The sequence below is a fragment of the Papio anubis genome, chromosome 2, assembly GCF_008728515.1.
Source record: "Papio anubis isolate 15944 chromosome 2, Panubis1.0, whole genome shotgun sequence".
Lineage (NCBI taxonomy): Eukaryota > Metazoa > Chordata > Mammalia > Primates > Cercopithecidae > Papio > Papio anubis.
The window spans coordinates 104,224,630-104,243,566 of NC_044977.1; the positions used below are offsets into that span (position 1 = coordinate 104,224,630).

Consider the following 18,937-nt stretch of genomic DNA (forward strand, 5'->3'; position numbering starts at 1 on the left):
GTGCTGATCTTACCAGCAGCTATTGGCTGACCACAGTTATGTGGAGCAACAGAAAGCTTCCTACTCCCCCTGGGTTGAAAGGTGCAACACCAGAAAGTGGTGGGTCTGGCTCCTGGTGCCACCGTCGCGGACTCTCGGCCCCAGCCCGGATTTTCTCAGGTGCTTAAACCGCAATCTGCCGCTCTAGCAATGGGGTCCGCCAGTTCTCAGTGGTGCGGGGCCTCGCGCTTGCGCAGTGGGCACGGCGGCGGCGGCGGCGGCGGCGCGCGGGAGGGGCGGGCCCAGCGAGCGGACGCGGGTTGCGGCGGCGCGCGGAGAAGTGCGGCGGAGCGGCGCCTGCCTTAGCAGGTAATCGCGCACGGGCTGGCGCCGGGGAGGGCGGTGTGGGTCAGTCAGGCTGCAGGCTTGGGCCGAGGAGGCTGCCTTCGCGCTCGCCGCGTCTCGGGTCAGCTACCGACTCTGTCAGTGTGGGTGTCTGTGTTCCTGAAGTCTCGTCGCGACGCTGGGGCGGCCCACGCAGAGTCCCACCCGGGATCAAGTCCAGGGTGGCAGCGAAGCCCCAGTACAACTGCCTTAGACCCACACCGATCTTCCGACCTGAAAATCCTTAACCCCAGCGCACCGCCAGGGTCAGAACCCCAGTTTGTGTTTGTTTACGGGTTGAGCCCTCTCGACTCTCAGAGTTAGAATGGAGAGCTCATCCCTGGGATCTGGCTGTTGACAGGGGCTCAGTACCTCACAGAGCAGCCTCTTTACGTTTTGGAGAGAACCGAGGTCTTCCTCGCCTAACTTTTATCGTCTGGTTTTACTCAAAACGACGCCAGTCTCTCCACATTGGAAGACAGCTGCCTTTTGCCCTTCCACGCCCATCTTTTGAGTTTACACTCTCTGATTCTTTCACCTGGCGTCCTGTCTAAGGCTCTTTATTCTGGAAATTCTCTTCTGGATCCACTCCCGTTTTTAAGAGATTCTCCCAAAACTGGATTCCTAGAGTACATTTGTAGTAATGCAGTTCTCAAGTCGACCCGAATCCTAATCCAGGGCTGTGCCAGCTAAGTAGGTGTCCTTACGGAAATCTCGTAATTTCGCTAAGCCTAATTTTTTTCATCGAAAATGTGTACAGTCTTAAGTACTGTATCTCCAGGTAGTTGTGAGGATGAAAGGGGGTGAAGTATGCAAAATGATTAGCATGCTACCTGGTACATAGTAAGCACTTGATTGATGTCAGTTATTTTTCTGAACAGATGATTCTCGAGAGAAGCAGTTGGCAGGCCGGGTGCGGTGGCTCACGCCTGTAATCCCAGCATTTTGGGAGGCCAAGGCAGGCGGATCACCTGAGGTCAGGGAGTTCAAGACCAGCCTGGCCAACATGGTGAAACCCTTTCTCTACTAAAAAAATGCAAAAATTAGCCTGGCGTGGTGGCAGGAGCCTGTAATCCCAGCTACTTGGGAGGCTGAGGCAGGAGAACCGTTTGAACGTGGGAGGTGGAGGTTGCAATGAGGCGAGACCAGCTATTGCACTCTAGCCTGGGCAACAGAGCAAGACTCCATCTCAAAAAAAAGAGAGAAGCACAGTTTTCTTAGAATCAAATGCAAAATATAATAATAACAATAAATTTTTTATCAGTCATATAATTCATTTTTTAAATGATTTTTTAGATTTTAAAAAAATGATGTTGCTAATGTTGAGGAGTGCACAGTGAAGTGGCTACCATAGTCAAAGGATGGTACAATTTGATAAAATCATTTGGAAGCAACGAGAATATATTTCACAAGCTTTAGAAATGTCAATTACTCCATTTCACAAAAGTACATCTGAAAATTTTCTCAAGGAAATAATTTGTAATGCAGAAAATATGAAGAAAGATGGTTGTGATAGCATTATTTACACTGGTGACAACATTTGAACTTTAGTAATGAAATTTTTTAACATACACAAAAATAGAATCAATGAGCCCCCCATGTGCCCATCGCCCCACTTCAGTAATGATCAGTATTTTGCCTATGTTGTTTTTGTGAAAAATCTGAAACCTAATAAAGTGTCTAAAAATGGGAGAACAGTTGAACAAAATGGGATACATTTGTTTAGAATACTGTAAATCTTTTGAAATAGTACAGAATTGTATATGTAACATCACAGCTGTGAAAATTCAAAAACTAACATCTAATTTATGTGTAGAAAAAAGACAAGAGGCTGGGCATGGTGGCTCACTCCTGTAATCCTAGTACTTTGGGAAGCTGAGGTGAGGGATCACTTGAGGTCAGGAATTTGAGACCAGCCTGGCCAACACGGTGAAAACCCATCTCTACTAAAAGTACAAAAATTAGCCAGGCGTGGTGGTGGGCACCTGTAGTCCCAGCTACTGGGGAGGCTGAGGCAGGAGAATTGCTTGAATCTGGGAGGTGGAGGTTGCAGTGAGCTGAGATCATGCCACTGCACTCTAGCCTGAGCAACAGAGGGAAATGCCATCTCAAAAAAAAAAAAAAAAAAAAAGAAAAGAAAAGAAAAGAAAAAGAGTAGAAGGAAATACGATAAAATATTAATTAGTTGCCCTTTACTTGGGGGATTGTGGATGATTCCCTGTTTTTGTATTTTATAAGCATTCCATAAAAATCATGTATCATTGTTACAACAAAATCTAAAAGTATCACACCTGAACTGAGCAGGGTAGAATATGCCAGAGTGGGTTCACTGTTACAGAGAATAAAGATGCTGTAACTCCTGATCTATTCTTGCAGTCTGTGTTTACATTAGCATTCTTGCCTGCTGCCTCACGTTAGCACTTCATATTGAGTTTATATGGTCAGCTAACATGTCCAGATCTTTAACCAACTGTCTTCTGTGTAAATGATTTAACTTTGTGAAATATATTTCCCTGATTTTGACCAGTGTTCCCGCTCAGAGTAGAAGAAGGTTTCCTGTGATAGGATGACTTTTTTCCCCTCATTCCTTTTCTTCCTGGGATCTCACTCAGACTTCATGCTTCTACACCCACTTCCTGAAACAAGGAGTTCTAACAATTTGAGTAAGATAATTTTGTTTTATCACAAATTTTTTTTCTCAGATTATAATGTGATCTGGTTAAAAAAACTGTTCTGCTCTTGGTTGATGAACTAGAGCTGCCTTTTAAGCTGATGATGTAATACATGCAACACAGTTGAGAGAGAGAGTCACCTTCCAAGAAAAAAATACATAAATGAGACTTGTTTCAAATCAGTTTATGAAGAAACTTTATTTCCTAGGTATGCAAAGAAGCCTTTTCACCCAGATGTCCTTAGAGATAATATGGATCAGTCCAGCGTTCTCCTCTGGGTGAAAGCAGAACCCTTTATAGTGGGTGCCTTGCAGGTCCCCCCTCCATCCAAGTTTAGTCTTCACTATCTCAGGAAGATATCCACCTATGTGCAAATCCGGGCCACAGAAGGAGCTTACCCGCGCCTCTACTGGTCAACATGGAGGCACATCGCTTGTGGGAAGCTGCAGTTGGCCAAGGACCTGGCGTGGCTTTACTTCGAAATATTTGATAGTCTTTCAGTGAAGACACCTGAGGAGCGCCTGGAATGGTCTGAGGTTCTGTCCAACTGCCTGTCTGAGGAGGAAGTTGAAAAGCAGAGAAATCAGGTATGAATTGATATGTGGTTATATTTAATTACTTTTGGAAAGAGACCATTCTTTTTTAAATAAAAAATTTTTTTGTGTGTGTATTATAATTTTTACATTTTTAAATAGAGACAGTCTCACTTTGTTTCCCAGGCTGGTCTTGAACTCCTGGCTTCAAGCAGTCTTCCTGCCTCAACCTCCCAAAATGTTGGGATTACAGGCATGAGCCACTATGCCTGGCCCAATAAACCATTCTTAATTTTTGTATTAGCTGTAAAATTTTAGGTTTTAGGCCAATGGCCATTGTAATCGCAAGATATTATTTGAGTTGTAGTAGTTCCAGTTTGGCAGTATTTCATGTATTCAGTGAATTAGTCCTTACTTACCAGACCTTACTCACCTACTCCCAAAGCAGTAATGTTACAGGAACTCTGTTATTGAAAAAGGGAAAGATTTTACTGACTTTAAAAAGATTTTAGGGTGAACGAGTGTTATGAACAACTGATATGTTACAGTCAGAGCACCTGACTATTTTAAAATGAACATCTGCTACATGATAGGATTCAAAGGTGGTTAGAATAGCATCTCAGCCCTCATGGAGCTTATGGACTAGTAGAGGAAGCTGGTATTAAAAAAGAGATGCTATTTAATAGTGTGATATGTATGATAAAAGAATATGCAAAGTACATAAATTGAATAAAGACTGATTTATTTTGGTGAATCAGGAAAGACTTCACAGAGAAAGTATGTTAATCAAGTAGGCTGATTATAGTAACAGACAGCCCAGTATTTCAGTGGCTTTCATTCAGGCAGCAATCCAACACAGGTGCTCTTGGCTGGACAAATCTCTGGGCTGCTGTCATCCAAGCAGTGACCAGGGTTCCATGTTTCTGTCATTTGGAGTCACTATTAATCAGCTTTGTTAAAAGCTACTTTCATTTGTTAAGAACAAACAAATGTGAAATTCCAGTGGCTTACAGGGGAAAAGATTTATTTCTTGCCCATTTTACATGTGGGTTTCATTTTTGCTATGGCATTTGTCCAGGCTCTGTGTTTTCCCATTTAGGGACACAGGCTAAAGAAATAGCTTCTGTGTAGATCATTCTCGTTCTTGTAACAGAAAGGAGGAACAACAGAACGGAGGAAGCTCATGATGGCTCTTTTTAAATTCTTATTTTATGTATACAGCTCAATAAGTTTGGGGATAAGTATATGCTGTGAAACCATCGTGACCATCAAGGACACAGACATACCCATCACCCCCCATAGTTTCCCCCTCCTCTTTTATTCTTGTTATTTTGTGTATGTTCCTGTTAAGAACACTTAATATAAGATCTACTGTCTTAGAGAATTTTAAGTATACAACATATAATTGTTATCTCTAGGCAGTATGCTGTAGAGTAGATCTTCAGGACTTAATTTTCTTGCATAATGGAAACTTTGTAGCCTTCGACCATCACCTCCCCATTTCCCCCTCCTCCTAGCCCTTGTCAGTCACCCTTCTCTCTGTTTTTATGAGTTTGACTATTTTAGATTCCACATATACGTGAGATTATATAGTTTTGTCTTTCTGTATCTGGCTTATTTTACTTAGCATAATGTCCTCCAGGTCCATCCATATTGTTGAAAATGGCAGGATTTCTCTCTTTTATTTTTTTAGGAGACAGGATCTCACTCTGTTGCCCAAGCTGGAGTATAGGGATATAATCATAGCTCACTATAGTCTGGAATTTCTGGGCACAAGCAGTCCTTCCACCTCAGGCTCCTGAGTAGTTAGGACTACAGGTGTGTGCCATCACACCAGGCAAATGTTTGTATTTTTTTCATAGATGTCGGGATCTCACTGTGTTGCCCAGGCTGGTCTTGAACTCCTGGCCTCAAGTGGTCCTCCCACCTCAGCCTCCCAAAGTGTTGGGATTACAGGCATAAGCCGCTGTACCCAACATGATTTCTTTCTTTTTTGAGGCCAAATGGTACTCCATTATATATGCATGCCAAGTTTTCTTTCTCTAGTCATCCATCTGTGGACATTTAGGCTGCTTCTATATCTTGGCCATTATCAATAATGCTGCAGTGAACATGGGAGTGCAGGTATTTCCAGGATCCTGATTTCAGTTCCTTTGGATAAATACCCAGAAGTGGGATTGCTAGATCATATGGTAGTTCTAGTTTTAATTTTTTGAGAAACCTCTATGCAGTTTTTTATAATGGCTATACCAGTTTACATTCTCACCAACAGGGTACCAGGATTCCCTTTTCTTCACATCCTTAGTAATACTTGTTAATCTTTTGTTAATAAGTGTGAGGTGTTATCTCATTGTGGTTTTGCTTTATATTTCCCTAATGAGTAGTGATATTGAGCACCTTTTCATATACCTGTTGGCCATTTGTATGTCTTCATTGGAGAAATGTCTATTCAGGTCCATAGTCCATTTTTTAATTATGTTGTTTGGTTTTTCTTGCTATTGAGCTGTAGGGGTTCATTATATATTTTAGATATTAACTCCTTACCAGATACATGGTTTACCTTTTTTTCTGTTGATTGTTTCCTTAGTTGTGCAGAAGCTTTTTAGTTTGATATAATTCACTTTTTTTTGCATTGGTTGCCTGTGCTTTTGGTGTCATATCCAAAAAATCATTACCAAGACCAATGTCAAGGAGCTTTTTCCTTGTTTTTCTCTAGGAGTTGTACCATTTCACCTCTTACATTTAAGTCTTTCATCCATTTTGAGTTGATTATATATGGTACAAGCTATGGTCCCAATTTCATTCTTTTGCATGTGTAGATCCAGTTTTCTCAGCATCATTTATTGAAGAGACTATTCCCCATTTTGTATTCTTGACACCTATGTGGAAAATTAGTTGACTATATATGTGTGAGTTTATTTCTGGACTCATGATGCCTCTTAAAACTTTTATTCAGATTTGACATAAACTAAGACTGCTTTCATTCCATTGGCTGAGGCATTATTCCCATGAAGATGGGAAGGTAAACCACCTTTCAGGAGATAAGGAAAATCCCATGGCCATGGGTAGGGCTGTATAAGCCTCTTAGAGAATTTGAAAGTAAACAATAGCAAATAATAATACAGTTTGCCACAGCCATGCCCATTGGGGCCTCTGAGTCCTTTTGCTTCCATTTCTTTTGGGAGTTTTATGATTAGGCTTGAAAGTGATAAAGATAAATTCATTCACATTCAGTTGCTGTAATTCATTTGTGCCATATCTAACTGCAAGGGAAGATGGGAAATGCCATCTAATTGCATGCCCAGGAAGAAGATAAAAAGTATTTAGTAAGCATCTAGCAGTCTCTGCCATATAGGATAATATCTAAACAACGTTTTGGAAATTGAAAAGAAGTTTGTCAAGCAATGAAGAGGGAAAGGGCAGTACATTTATTCATTAATCAAATATTTATTATCTACTATGTACTCAGTATAGTAGTGGATGCTGTGGGTATAGAGATGAATAAAACCTTCAGGAAGTTCCAGATTTTTTTAGTGCTTTTTATGTACCAGATGCTTTGCTAGTTACTAGGGGTATAAATGTGGAGAAGGCAAGGATCCTGTAGTCTCCATGGAGAAACAATGATAATGTAACAAATAATTGTTTAAAATGGAAGTATATATAAAATCAGGGAATTATGCTTACGGAAAAAAAGCCAATCCCAAAAGGCTACATATTATATGATTCTATTTACCTCACATTCTTGAAATGACAAAATTATAGAGATGGAGAACAAGTAAGTGGTTGCTAAGGGCCTAAGGAAGGGGTGAGGGGGACAGAGAAGTGGGTATGGCTGTAGAAGAACAACATGAGAGATTCTTCTGTTAATGGAAATGTTCTTGTATCTTGACTGTATCGGTGTCAATATCCTGATTGTGATACTGTCCTATAGTTTGGCAAGACAGGTAAAGCGTACATGGGATCTTTCTGTGTGAATTCTCACAACTGTATCTCAGTCTACAATTATCTCAAGAGTTCAATTAAGAAAGTAAAACGTTATAAAATATACAAATTCATGGGGCTTCACATTGACAGTTGATAAAATAGGTCTGGGTGATCCCGAGAATCTGTACTTTTAAGTTTCTCAGATGATAGTGTTTTTAGCCAAGTTGGGAATCAGGGTGAATATAGCTGTAGACCCAGATGTATTACTTTACTTTTTTGCCTCTCCTGTTTGGGGGTAGGTAGATGAGGGTAATCAGGAGCTTCAAATCGTGAGCTTCAACCACACCCTTCCTTGAATAAGAAATGACTATACATCTATCAAACCAACACTGTTTTTGTCTTTAAGTCAAACACCCCTTTAAGAATTTGGTGAAAACCTGAGGCCTACTTCCTTAAAAAATGCACATATACCGAAGAATTACATACAATTTCAGGGATTGCACTGGTACCCTAAACTTTCTTGATAAGTTTATGAATCTTAAGTTAAACCTCTATGTCTTAACTTAATTTTCTTCTTACTTCATCTACTTATTTATTCAAATTACTAAGGTTGGGTTTTTTTTTTTTTTAAACTGTAAGGTTAAACTTCTGAAATAATGTACTTAAAAAATGTATGTACTTCATCCTTTCATCAGTTTTGGGAGATAATTTCTGTAGCCATAGATGCTATACAGCTTTCTGTGAAGGTAAGTTATTCCACCTTAATTAGTTTTAGGAACTCTTGGCCAGGCACAGTGGCTCATGCCTGTATTCCCAGTACTTCGGGAGGCCGAGGTGGGTGTATCACCTGAGGGTCAGGAGTTCAAGACCAGCCTGGCCAACATGGTGAAACCCTATCTCTACTAAAAATACAAAAAATTAGTTGGATGTAGTGGGCACCGTAATCCCAGCTACTCAGGAGGCTGAGGCTGGAGAATCACTTGAACCAGGAAGGCGGAGGTTGCAGTGAGCTGAGATCGCACCATTATACTCCAGCCTGGGCGACAAGAGCAAAACTCTCTGTCTCAAAAAAAAAAAAAAAAGAAGAGAAACTCCTACATCTGGGTATCAGAGACATACATATCAAAACTAGCAATGTTTCTAAGTTTGTTTTTTTTAGGATCAGCCAACTCGTGAATTTACTATGTCTACTTAGTTGTTAGACTAGTGGTTGATGTTTTAAAACGTCTGTTCATCTTTTATTTTCTTCTTGGACAGCTTTCAGTGGACACCCTACAGTTTCTGCTCTTCTTATACATTCAACAGTTGAACAAAGTCTCCCTAAGGACATCTTTGATTGGTGAAGAGTGGCCTAGTCCCAGAAGCAGATCTCAGTCTCCTGACCTGACTGAAAAATCTAATTGTCATAATAAGGTACTCTTTATATCTTGATGTCATTCTCTAAAAGGGACAATTTGTGAGGGAGATGGTTCACTTGCATTAAAAATTATGATGAGATTTCTTACATAAGTCAGTGATTTGATGGCTTGTTTTGTTTTTCACTTTTTTTTTTTATTATAAAACAAAATAAGTGTGTACAGTCTTAATCAAAATAGAAATGGTTTCAGTTCCTTCACTGACAGAAAAATCACTTGCCTGATTTTTGGGCATGTCATTCACTATATTCAATTAGCATTCCCATTTTCAAAATGTTAATGAATGTGAATCAACTTATTTGACTAAGGATCATCAAGAAGATGTAGTGCTTGCAAAGTCTTTTGAAATCTACTGAAAAAAATTTATAAAAATATCTTCTCATGTAGTTTAAGTATAAAAATATCTTCTCATGTTGTTCAAGTTACATACGTGACAACCCAGAAGCTAAATTTAACTGCCTCACATTGTGAATTTTAGAGGATGTCTTATTGCTTTTTTTCTTTCTGTTTTTGTAAAGAAAACCAAAATATTTTTACTTATTCTTGTGTAAGTATTTTGAAAAACTTTAAGTAAAATGTAGACCGCAGTATTAATGCAATGTATAAAATGTATAAAAATTTAAAAATGTTCTAAAGCTAAGAAAAAATATCTCTTTGCTATTTGGAACTTTTATAATCTCCTTTTTAATAAATCTCTCTTCCTTTATATTCCATGATGCTATTACTCTTGGTTTTGCTTCTAACTTTCCCTTTTCACTGTCTTTCATAAATTTCTCTCCCCTTGCCCTTACAAGCAGCTATTCTGTCTGGGGCAATTTTCTCTTATTCATTCAAGATAATTCTTTATATTCCTATGACTTCATATATCTTAGTGACTCCCAAGTTTGTCTCCTTCCCAGAGCTCTTGCTTTATACTCACCACTTTATATTCTGTATATTTTTTATTGAATTTAAGCTATAGCTTAAATTCAGAATGTTCAAGCCCAGATGTATTAGAGATGCCAGTCACTACCTCTCTCTCCGCATGCAGTTCCTGCAGAATGGGCACTGTTAGGAGATGTGTTTTGAGCCAAGGTAGCCTCCATTCAGTTCTGCCTCTATCATTTAATATCATTTAGTCATATGATTTTAGGCAAGTCAGTTAACTTCTCTAGGCCTTGGCTTCTCTTCTCTAAGTGGGGATAATAATGCGTATTTCTGAATGGCTATGAGACTTCAGTAATATATTAGCGTGGGACTTGTTAAGCACCAGTAAATGGTGACTTTGGTTTATACTACAGCATGACCTCTCGCAATAACTGATTGGACCAGTGATGGACACTTGAGTAGCCCATTTACTGCTATACATTTGAAATTGGCCAGATTTAAAGTGATGACCTTGGCCAGTCAGTTCCCCCAGGAAGAAATTATGCATTAGTGATAGGTGTTTGAACTGAAAACCCATTTGACATTGGGACTAGAACAGCCATCATGCTCATGAATGAACTAGAGTTATAAGGGATTAGAAATTCTGAGACCAAGTCGGGCAGATCACCTGAGGTCGGGAGTTCGAGAGCAGCCTGACCAACATGGAGAAACCCCGTCTCTACTAAAAACACAAAATTAACTGGGAATGGTGGTGCGTGCCTGTAATCCCAGCTACTTGGGAGGCTGAGGCAGGAGAATCGCTTGAACCCAGGAGGTGGATGTTACGGCGAGCTGAGATTGCGCCACTGCACTCCAGCCTGGGCAACAAGAGTGAAACTACATCTCAAAAAAAAAAAAGAAAGGAAAAAGAAATTTTGAGGTAATCAGAGAAGCACAGGTTACTTATAATCAGAGAAAAAGAAGATAATGGAACGGACATGCAGGTTCTAGATGGCTTTCCAGTTCCCGTTCTAATGAGGTTTGCCTCTACTTCAGTTTGGGAGACAACTGAGTGTCCATACAGTAAAATCTCCCTTTACTTGAGTTAACCTGTACTTCTTATGTGAGTAAAACTCACCCGTGTTCTCTCTCACCACTCATACCTCATTGTCAAGCCTTACTGATTCTGCCTCAGACACTTTAACTCTGTTGCTTTTCTTCCTATTGTCTAGGCTTTTTTATCAAATGACTTTTTTTTGCCTTGATTTCTAGAATTAGGTCCTGCCTGGTCGCTCTGCTTTAGTCAGCAGTCCACTTACTACCACACTGGACTTTCCAAAATGCAGATGGATTATATTTATCTCCTGTTTAAACTCCATCAACAAATCCTCATTGTCATTGTTGTTTTATATTGTACTCCATGGAACCACCTCAGGGCCTACTTTGGGGGAGGGGGATGGGGTGAGAGGGAGGAATAGGTTGAGACTAACTCTGCTTTTATCTGTTTTATTTGTCATCCAGAGGAAAATTTATTAAAAGAAAAGGGGCCAGGCCTTGTTAATCAGGCCTGTAATCCCAGCACTTGGGAGGCGGGGCAGGCGGATCAAGGGGTCAGGAGATGGGACATCCTGGCTGGCACTGGTGAAACCCGTCTCTACCATACAAAAACTAGCCGAGGCCGAAGTGGCTGAGTGTAGAGTGGGAGCAGGAGATAAATAAACCAGGGGAAGTGAACTTGCAGTAGAGCTAGGATCAGCCTGTGCACTCCAGCCTCGTGGTGGCCGGACTCCGTCTCAAAAAAAAAGAAAAAAAATACAGCTATTTAAAAAGAAATGGTGAAAGTCCTGGCATACCAAGATGAAGTCAGGTCTTTGAAATTAATTCACCAGAATTTCGGGTCCTGCCTACCATTTTGCTCCAGTGCTTTGGCCTCCCAGAATGCTTCCTGTACCCCACCCAGAACTTACGGATCTCCTAACATATGAGTACTTTTTCTCATATGGGTGCCAGTTGTCTTTTCCCATGCGGAATGCTTTTGTTGTTGTCTGTTTGCATTTCTTCATCGCGTCAGTCCCGGAATCAAGAATCTATTCAAATAGCACTCAGATACGATTTATTTTTCCCCAGATGGAGTTCGTTGTTTCTTTCATGCATATAGAACATCTTTACAGGCCTCTGCTGTAGGTCTTATCTCACGGTTATGGTAATTTATTTATCTTCTTACTACATAGACTCTTAAGTTCTGTGAGGACTGAAAAACTATGTCTTATTTAATTTGAATATTCATCACTTAACATTGTTCATGCCAAATAAGAGGGGTAAAAATCATCTGGCAGATGAATGGGTCAAATCACTGGGACATCTGCCAACTCAAAGCTTATTCCCAAAGTTATGATTTCTTAAATCTTGTCATAGTAAGATTGGTTGCCTCATTTCACCCAGTAGAATTTGAAATTCCTTCTGTAATTGCAAAAGGCAAATTAAGAAACCCAATGCTTCATTGAATGTCCATGATAGTTATTTTTATGTTTGATCTAAAATTTTTAAAGTATTTACTAGCTCCGTGATCTTGGGCAGGTTTCTTCTTTGTAAATTCATTTTCTCATCTGTAAAGTGGGCATCATAATGGCATCTGTTTTAAGATTATTGTTAGGTTTAAATATGTTAAAGTATGTTTAGCACTTAATGCCTGGCACACACGAAGGCTTATTTATTAGTATTATTTTTTAGTTAGTTAAGGTGGAGAGAGAATCTATTTATACCTATCACATACACACAAAAAAAACTTTATGAGGTTTATATAACTACCTAATTCCTTTTGGGAGATGAGGCAGAGTATAAATACAAAATAATTAAAATATAGAAATTTTAGATCTTGTAGAATCTCTTTATTCTTTAAGAGTGCTTTCTTTTAACTTTTTTTTTTTTTTTTAGAACTGGAATGATTACAGTCACCAAGCTTTTGTCTATGATCATCTGTCTGATCTCCTCGAGCTGCTTTTAGATCCAGAACAACTCACTGCATCATTTCATTCAACCCATAGTAGTCTAGTGTCTCGAGAAGCTGTTGTGGCGCTCAGCTTCCTTATTGAAGGTACAATAAGTAGAGTCAGGAAGGTCTATCCACTTCATGAACTTGCACTGTGGCAACCACTGCATGCAGATAGTGGCTTCTCAAAGATCTCTAAGACTTTCTCTTTCTACAAACTGGAAACCTGGTTGAGGTCCTGTTTGACTGGGAATCCATTTGGTACATCAGCTTGCCTCAAGTCTGGAAAGAAATTGGCTTGGGCTCATCAAGGTATTTTTTTAACATTTTAATCCACATTAAATTGAATGACAAGTTAAGGAACGTAGTGTTTTCTAATATGTTAGTGATCACATGTCTTCTCTAGAAGACCTAAACAATACTGCTCCTATAAAAGAGAAAAAGGAACATCTGTCTCTTCTGCGTGACTTTTTCTCTCAAGGATTATACTAAAATATTAAAAGTGATGGTAGGATTACAAATTATTTTTATCTTCTTTAACTATTATTTTTCGAAATAACCGTATATTATGTACCTGGTACATATGTAATAAAAGTAAGCGTATGTAATAAAAATGAACAAGAAATGTTTTAAAAGAAGAATAATAGTATACTCATGTGACCTCTCAACATTTCACCAGTATTGTTTACAAGGGTGTCCCACTGGCTTGCCGGGAAGTACAGTCTGAGAAGGCAGTCATGTAATGGTGTGACTGTGTTAGGAGGGGAACCTGCACATATTTTTCGAGTGTCAGTTTGTGCAACACATTGTGTGTGATAGGAAGATGTGCTCTCAGGTAGTTAACGATCTTAGAGTAAAGACATGAACTCAGGCTGGGCACAGTGGCTCACACCTGTAACCCAGAATTTGGGAGGCCGAGGTGGGCGGATCACATGAGGTCAGGAGTTCGAGACCAGCCTGGCCAACGTGGAGAAACCTCCGCTCTACTAAAAATACAAAAATTAGCCAGGTATAGTGGTGTGCACTTGTAATCTCAGCTCCTCAGGACGCTGAGGCAGGAGAATCTCTTGAACCTAGGAGGTGGGGGTTACAGTGAGTGGAGATTGCACTACTGCACTCCAGCCTGGGTAACAGAGTGAGACTCCATCTCACAAAAAAGAAGAAAAAAAAAGGCATGAACTCAAATAGGATTTATGGGATAATGTGGCAAGTGAGGAAGGGTACAGAATTAATATTATGGTGATTTAGAGAGGTGAATTATGTTTGGGATGATAAAGTAAAGCATCTTGGAGGAGAAGATATTTGAGTTAGGACAGTGCTGCCACTTACTAGCCATATGACTTTAAGCACATTACTTAACTTAAAGGGTAGACACGAAAAAGTATCTTAGACTATAGGCAATCTTAAACGCATTATAGGTTTTAAATTTTTTTATAACAAAAATGAAAATTCCAAACATACAGAAAAGAATAGAGAATAGTATAGCAAATACCTCTATCCAAAGCCAAGATCTAACATTTTTGTCCCTACATGTGGTATCTAACTTGAGACATATATACATGTAGACATATATAACCTCATATGTTTGTTTTTCTTTGATTTGAAACTGTCTCAAATTTATGTTTTCTTAAATAGTTGAAGGGACGACCAAAAGAGCTAAGATTGCTTGTAATACTCATGTGGCCCCTAGGATGCACCGACTGGTGGTGATGAGCCAGGTTTACAAGCAGACACTGGCTAAGAGCTCAGATACTCTGGTGGGGGCACATGTAAAGATTCATCGTTGCAACGAATCTTTTATATATCTGCTCTCTCCCTTACGGTAAGCACAGTTTTCATGGTGTTCTGACGTTTTCTTTGGACTGTAACTGATTCTTTTTTTTGCCATCAGAGAATAATATTTTAGTCAAATCTTTAAAATCTTATTGTCATTCAGAGGAATTTACCTCATTTTTTCCTTTTTTTCAGATCTGTGACAATTGAGAAGTGCAGGAATAGCATCTTTGTCTTGGGCCCTGTAGGGACTACACTTCACCTCCACAGTTGTGACAATGTTAAAGTCATTGCTGTTTGCCGTCGTTTGTCCATCTCTTCTACAACAGCTTGCATCTTTCACATTCTGACGCCTACGCGCCCACTTATTCTCTCTGGGAACCAAACAGTAACTTTTGCCCCTTTTCATACCCATTACCCAATGCTAGAGGACCATATGGCCAGGACTGGCCTTGCTACAGTGCCTAACTATTGGGATAATCCAATGGTTGTGTGCAGAGAGAACAGCGACACAAGTGTCTTCCGACTTTTACCACCTTGTGAATTCTATGTATTTATTATTCCCTTTGAAATGGAAGGGGACACAACAGAGATACCTGGGGGTCTTCCATCTGTATATCAGAAAGCACTGGGTCAAAGAGAACAGAAGATACAGATCTGGCAGAAAACTGTGAAGGAGGCTCATTTGACAAAGTGAGTATTTTTTATTTTTATTTTATTTTTATTTATTTTTTATTTTATTTTTTTTTTTGAGACGGAGTCTCGCTCTGTCGCCCAGGCTGGAGTGCAGTGGCCGGATCTCAGCTCACTGCAAGCTCTGCCTCCCGGGTTTACGCCGTTCTCCTGCCTCAGCCTCCCGAGTAGCTGGGACTACAGGCATCCGCCACCTCGCCCGGCTAGTTTTTTGTATTTTTAGTAGAGACGGGGTTTCACCATGTTAGCCAGGATGGTCTCAATCTCCTGACCCTGTGATCCGCCCGTCTCGGCCTCCCAAAGTGCTGGGATTACAGGCTTGAGCCACCGTGCCCGGCCAAAGTGAGTATTTTTTACAAGTAACAGTTTGTGTTTTTTGTGAAACTCCATGGAGAAACAAATTAGTCTGCACATTTTTACAGCTGTGTTAAGGTAATAAAAAATGTAAGGCTGGGCGCGGTGGCTCACGCTTATAATGCCAGCACACTTTGGGAGGCCGAGGTGAGTGGATCACCTGAGGTCAGGAGTTTGAGACCAGCCTGGCCAACATGGTGAAGCCCTGTCTCTACTAAAAATACAAAAATTAGCTGGGTGTGGTGGCATGTGCCTGTAATCCCAGCTAATCGGGAGGCTGAAGAGAAGAATTGCTTGAACCCAGGAGGTAGAGGTTGCAATGAGCCGAGATCGCGCCATTGCACTCCAGCCTGGGCAACAAGAGTGAAACTCAGTCTCAAAAAAAAAAAAGTGTGTTTTTAAATTGCGGTTTGGATTTCAAATTAGTATTTCAAATACTGTTAGATTGGGGATGGGCGGGGGTAAATATCCAGTATTAGACTCCCTTTTCTTAAGAAGCTAAAGTTTAGTTGGCAAATATAAGACTTACATGAATTTTAAAAATCATACATAGAGTATGCCACATAATCCAATACCATTCTAGGCACCTTCTATGTACTAACTCATTTATTCTTCATAATAACGCCTTATTACAGGTGTGGAAACTGAAGAACTGAGGAATTAAATACTTTACACAAAGTCACACAGGAGCCAGGATTCACACCTAGTCAGCCTGGTTCCAGAGGTTCTTTTTTTTTTCTGTTCTGGCTTCTCAGTAATCAGAGGTTCTTAAATGCCTCTAGTGTCTTCATCGTTTTCTTTCAAATATTGTCATACCATATCATACTGTACAATAATAACTTTATAATAATGTGTTGTAAAAATGGATGATCTTGAAAAAACATTCTTTTAAAGCAATTCTGTTGTTTGAGTGGTTCTAATATTTAAATGGTTAGATTCTCTACACTTGATCTCAGCCAAAAGGCCAAAAAATGATTAAATGCTTAGATTCTCTTACATGTGAAAAGCTTATACATATACATGTACAGAGTGTGGGATGTAAGCACTTAATCAATGCTGACTCTGAATCATAGTGTTTTCAAGTGGTGAGATCCACAGTGATACCAGAAACAATGAAAGTAGTCAGTTTAACTTGGGGAATATAGGAAGACAGAAATCAGTTAGAAACAAATTGCCAGTGTGATCCTTTTAACAGTGATTAGATCATGTCATTTCCCTGCTGTGACCCCTCTAATGGCCTCCCCTCATACTTAAAATCCAACGCCTTTACCATACTTACCAGGCTCTCTTTTCCTCAATTTCTGCCATTCTTTTCCTCATTTACTACTTCTCAGCATACAGCAGTCATCTTTCTATCACTTAATCACTGCCCTCTGACCAAAGACCACCAGGAACACATCTATAGAACAAAGGTGGATTGTGTTGACTCATGGCAAGGGGGGAGAGAAGTGTGTTTCTTCTCAGTAAAAGGTCGGGGAACATGGAAAACTGTGTTTCAACTCAGTAAATAGGTGTTAAAAGGAACTTGTCATTGGATTTTGGCTTGTATTAGTGATTTGGGGGAGAGTTCTAGGAAGCAGGACTATCTGGAAGTGAGAGTAATCTGTGATTTGGCAGTTTAATAATTTTTATATCTAAGGCAAGAGGAAGGAAGGAAGAGCTAAAACTGTAATTGTAAAGAAGTAGCAGCCACTCCTCCAGGAAAGAAGTGTTTGGTGTTTTGGTGTTTTATGGTTTGGGTCACAACATTTTTTGGGGTTTCTGAACTGAGATACGATTACGGAGTGATCTTGTTCTTTCTTTGGTTTATCATCATCCCAGGGTGGCTTTGTCTAATGTTGGTGGTTTGAGGTATTGTTTGTGTTCAACAAAAGAATACAATAGCAAGTCCAGATCCTACACCAAGGCCTAGCTGACAGTACTAAGCTAGCTCCTGGCTGTCAGGAGCTTCTCTTCTCTTTCTTATCATGAACATGTGAAATATGCTCACTTTAGAACCTTTGTACTTTTTTTGGTCTCTTCTGCTTGGTATATTCCTCTTCAAATACTCATTCTGCTTACTCCATCATTTCATTTAGACCTAAGCTCAAATGTTATCTTAGGGAGGCCATCTCTGTCCATTCTTTCTCTGAAATAACATTTTCAGAACTTGCTATTCCTTCACCCTGCTCTATTTTTCTCCATGGCACCTAGAACTACTTAACTTTATATTATGTTTTTATTGTATTGTATTGTATTGTATTGTATTGTATTGTATTGTATTGTATTGTATTGTATTGATTTTGAGACAGCGTCTCACTCTGTTGCCCAGGCTGGAGTGCAGTGGTGTGATCTTAGCTTACTGCAGCCTCCACCTCCTGGGTTCAAGTGATTTTCCTGCCCTCAGCCTCCCGAGTAGCTGGGACTTACAGACACGTGCTACCATGCTTGGCTAATTTTTATATTTTTTGTAGAGGCAGGGTTTCACCATGTTAGCCAGGCTGGTCTCGAACTCCTGGCCTCAAGCGATCCGCCCACGTTGGCCTTCCAAAGTGCTGGGATTATGGGCGTGAGTCACCATGTCTGGCCTATTTATTTTATTTTTACCTATCTTTCCTGCTAGAATATACAGTCCTCAGGAGCATGGATTACATAGATCACAATGTGAATGGTGCCCTCTGGAGTCGTGAAGTGTCATCCTGCTTCGACAGGGGCCTTGTCTCTTCTCTTTATACATTTATCCCCATCAGTCAGAACACTACCCTGTGTTCAATACCCTGTGTTCACTTGGTCCTTGGTAAATATCTGACAATGAATAAGTGTTTAGAAAGAGGACATTGTATCTGATCAATCCTTTGTGGGGTGGGGGTGTCCAGTGTACTCTGAACAGTGAGAACAAGAGGATAACAAATAATCATTTAACATTATCCTATTAAAGTATTGTATAATTGCTTAGAGTACGATTTATATGAATTCATGTTCTTACATTCTTTTTACTCTCAATTGCAATTTTAGGGATCAAAGGAAGCAGTTCCAGGTACTGGTAGAGAACAAGTTTTATGAATGGTTGATTAATACAGGACATCGCCAACAGCTGGATAGCCTTGTACCCCCTGCAGCAGGCTCCAAACAAGCGGCTGGATAAGGATCTTACATGCAAACACTGGTAGGCATTTCTACCACTTAAAACAGATTCTTTTGGGGAAATCTTTCAAGCATAATTAAAAAGGCACAGAATATTATATACTAAACATGCCCAAATTTTCTTCTACCACTCCTACCAGCATACACAGACCTTTGTGTACCCATATTTACCATATTTTATAGTGAGAAAACCAACCAAAATATTCAGATGGAGCCTGTAGAATTTGGGGCCAATATAATGGCCAAATTTTG

At 39.9% G+C, this 18,937-nt stretch overlaps 1 protein-coding gene across 2 annotated transcripts in view; it reads left to right on the top strand.

Annotated features, from left to right (window-relative positions):
• Positions 1-276: 276 nt before the first annotated feature.
• The window catches only part of TBCCD1 (TBCC domain containing 1), a 28,700-nt gene continuing 10,039 nt past the window's right edge, over positions 277-18,937 (top strand). The window contains exons 1-7 of one of the 2 annotated variants that reach the window (XM_003894700.3): positions 277-348; positions 3,244-3,622; positions 8,750-8,905; positions 12,688-13,054; positions 14,378-14,564; positions 14,711-15,208; positions 18,557-18,707. In XM_003894700.3, coding sequence (XP_003894749.2) covers positions 3,287-3,622; positions 8,750-8,905; positions 12,688-13,054; positions 14,378-14,564; positions 14,711-15,208; positions 18,557-18,686 — 1,674 coding nt within the window. In that variant the 5' untranslated portion in view covers positions 277-348; positions 3,244-3,286 and the 3' untranslated portion in view covers positions 18,687-18,707. Of the gene's footprint in view, positions 349-371; positions 1,057-3,243; positions 3,623-8,749; positions 8,906-12,687; positions 13,055-14,377; positions 14,565-14,710; positions 15,209-18,556; positions 18,708-18,937 lie in introns of those variants that run through there. The other variant, XM_009201217.4, reaches the window with a different exon arrangement.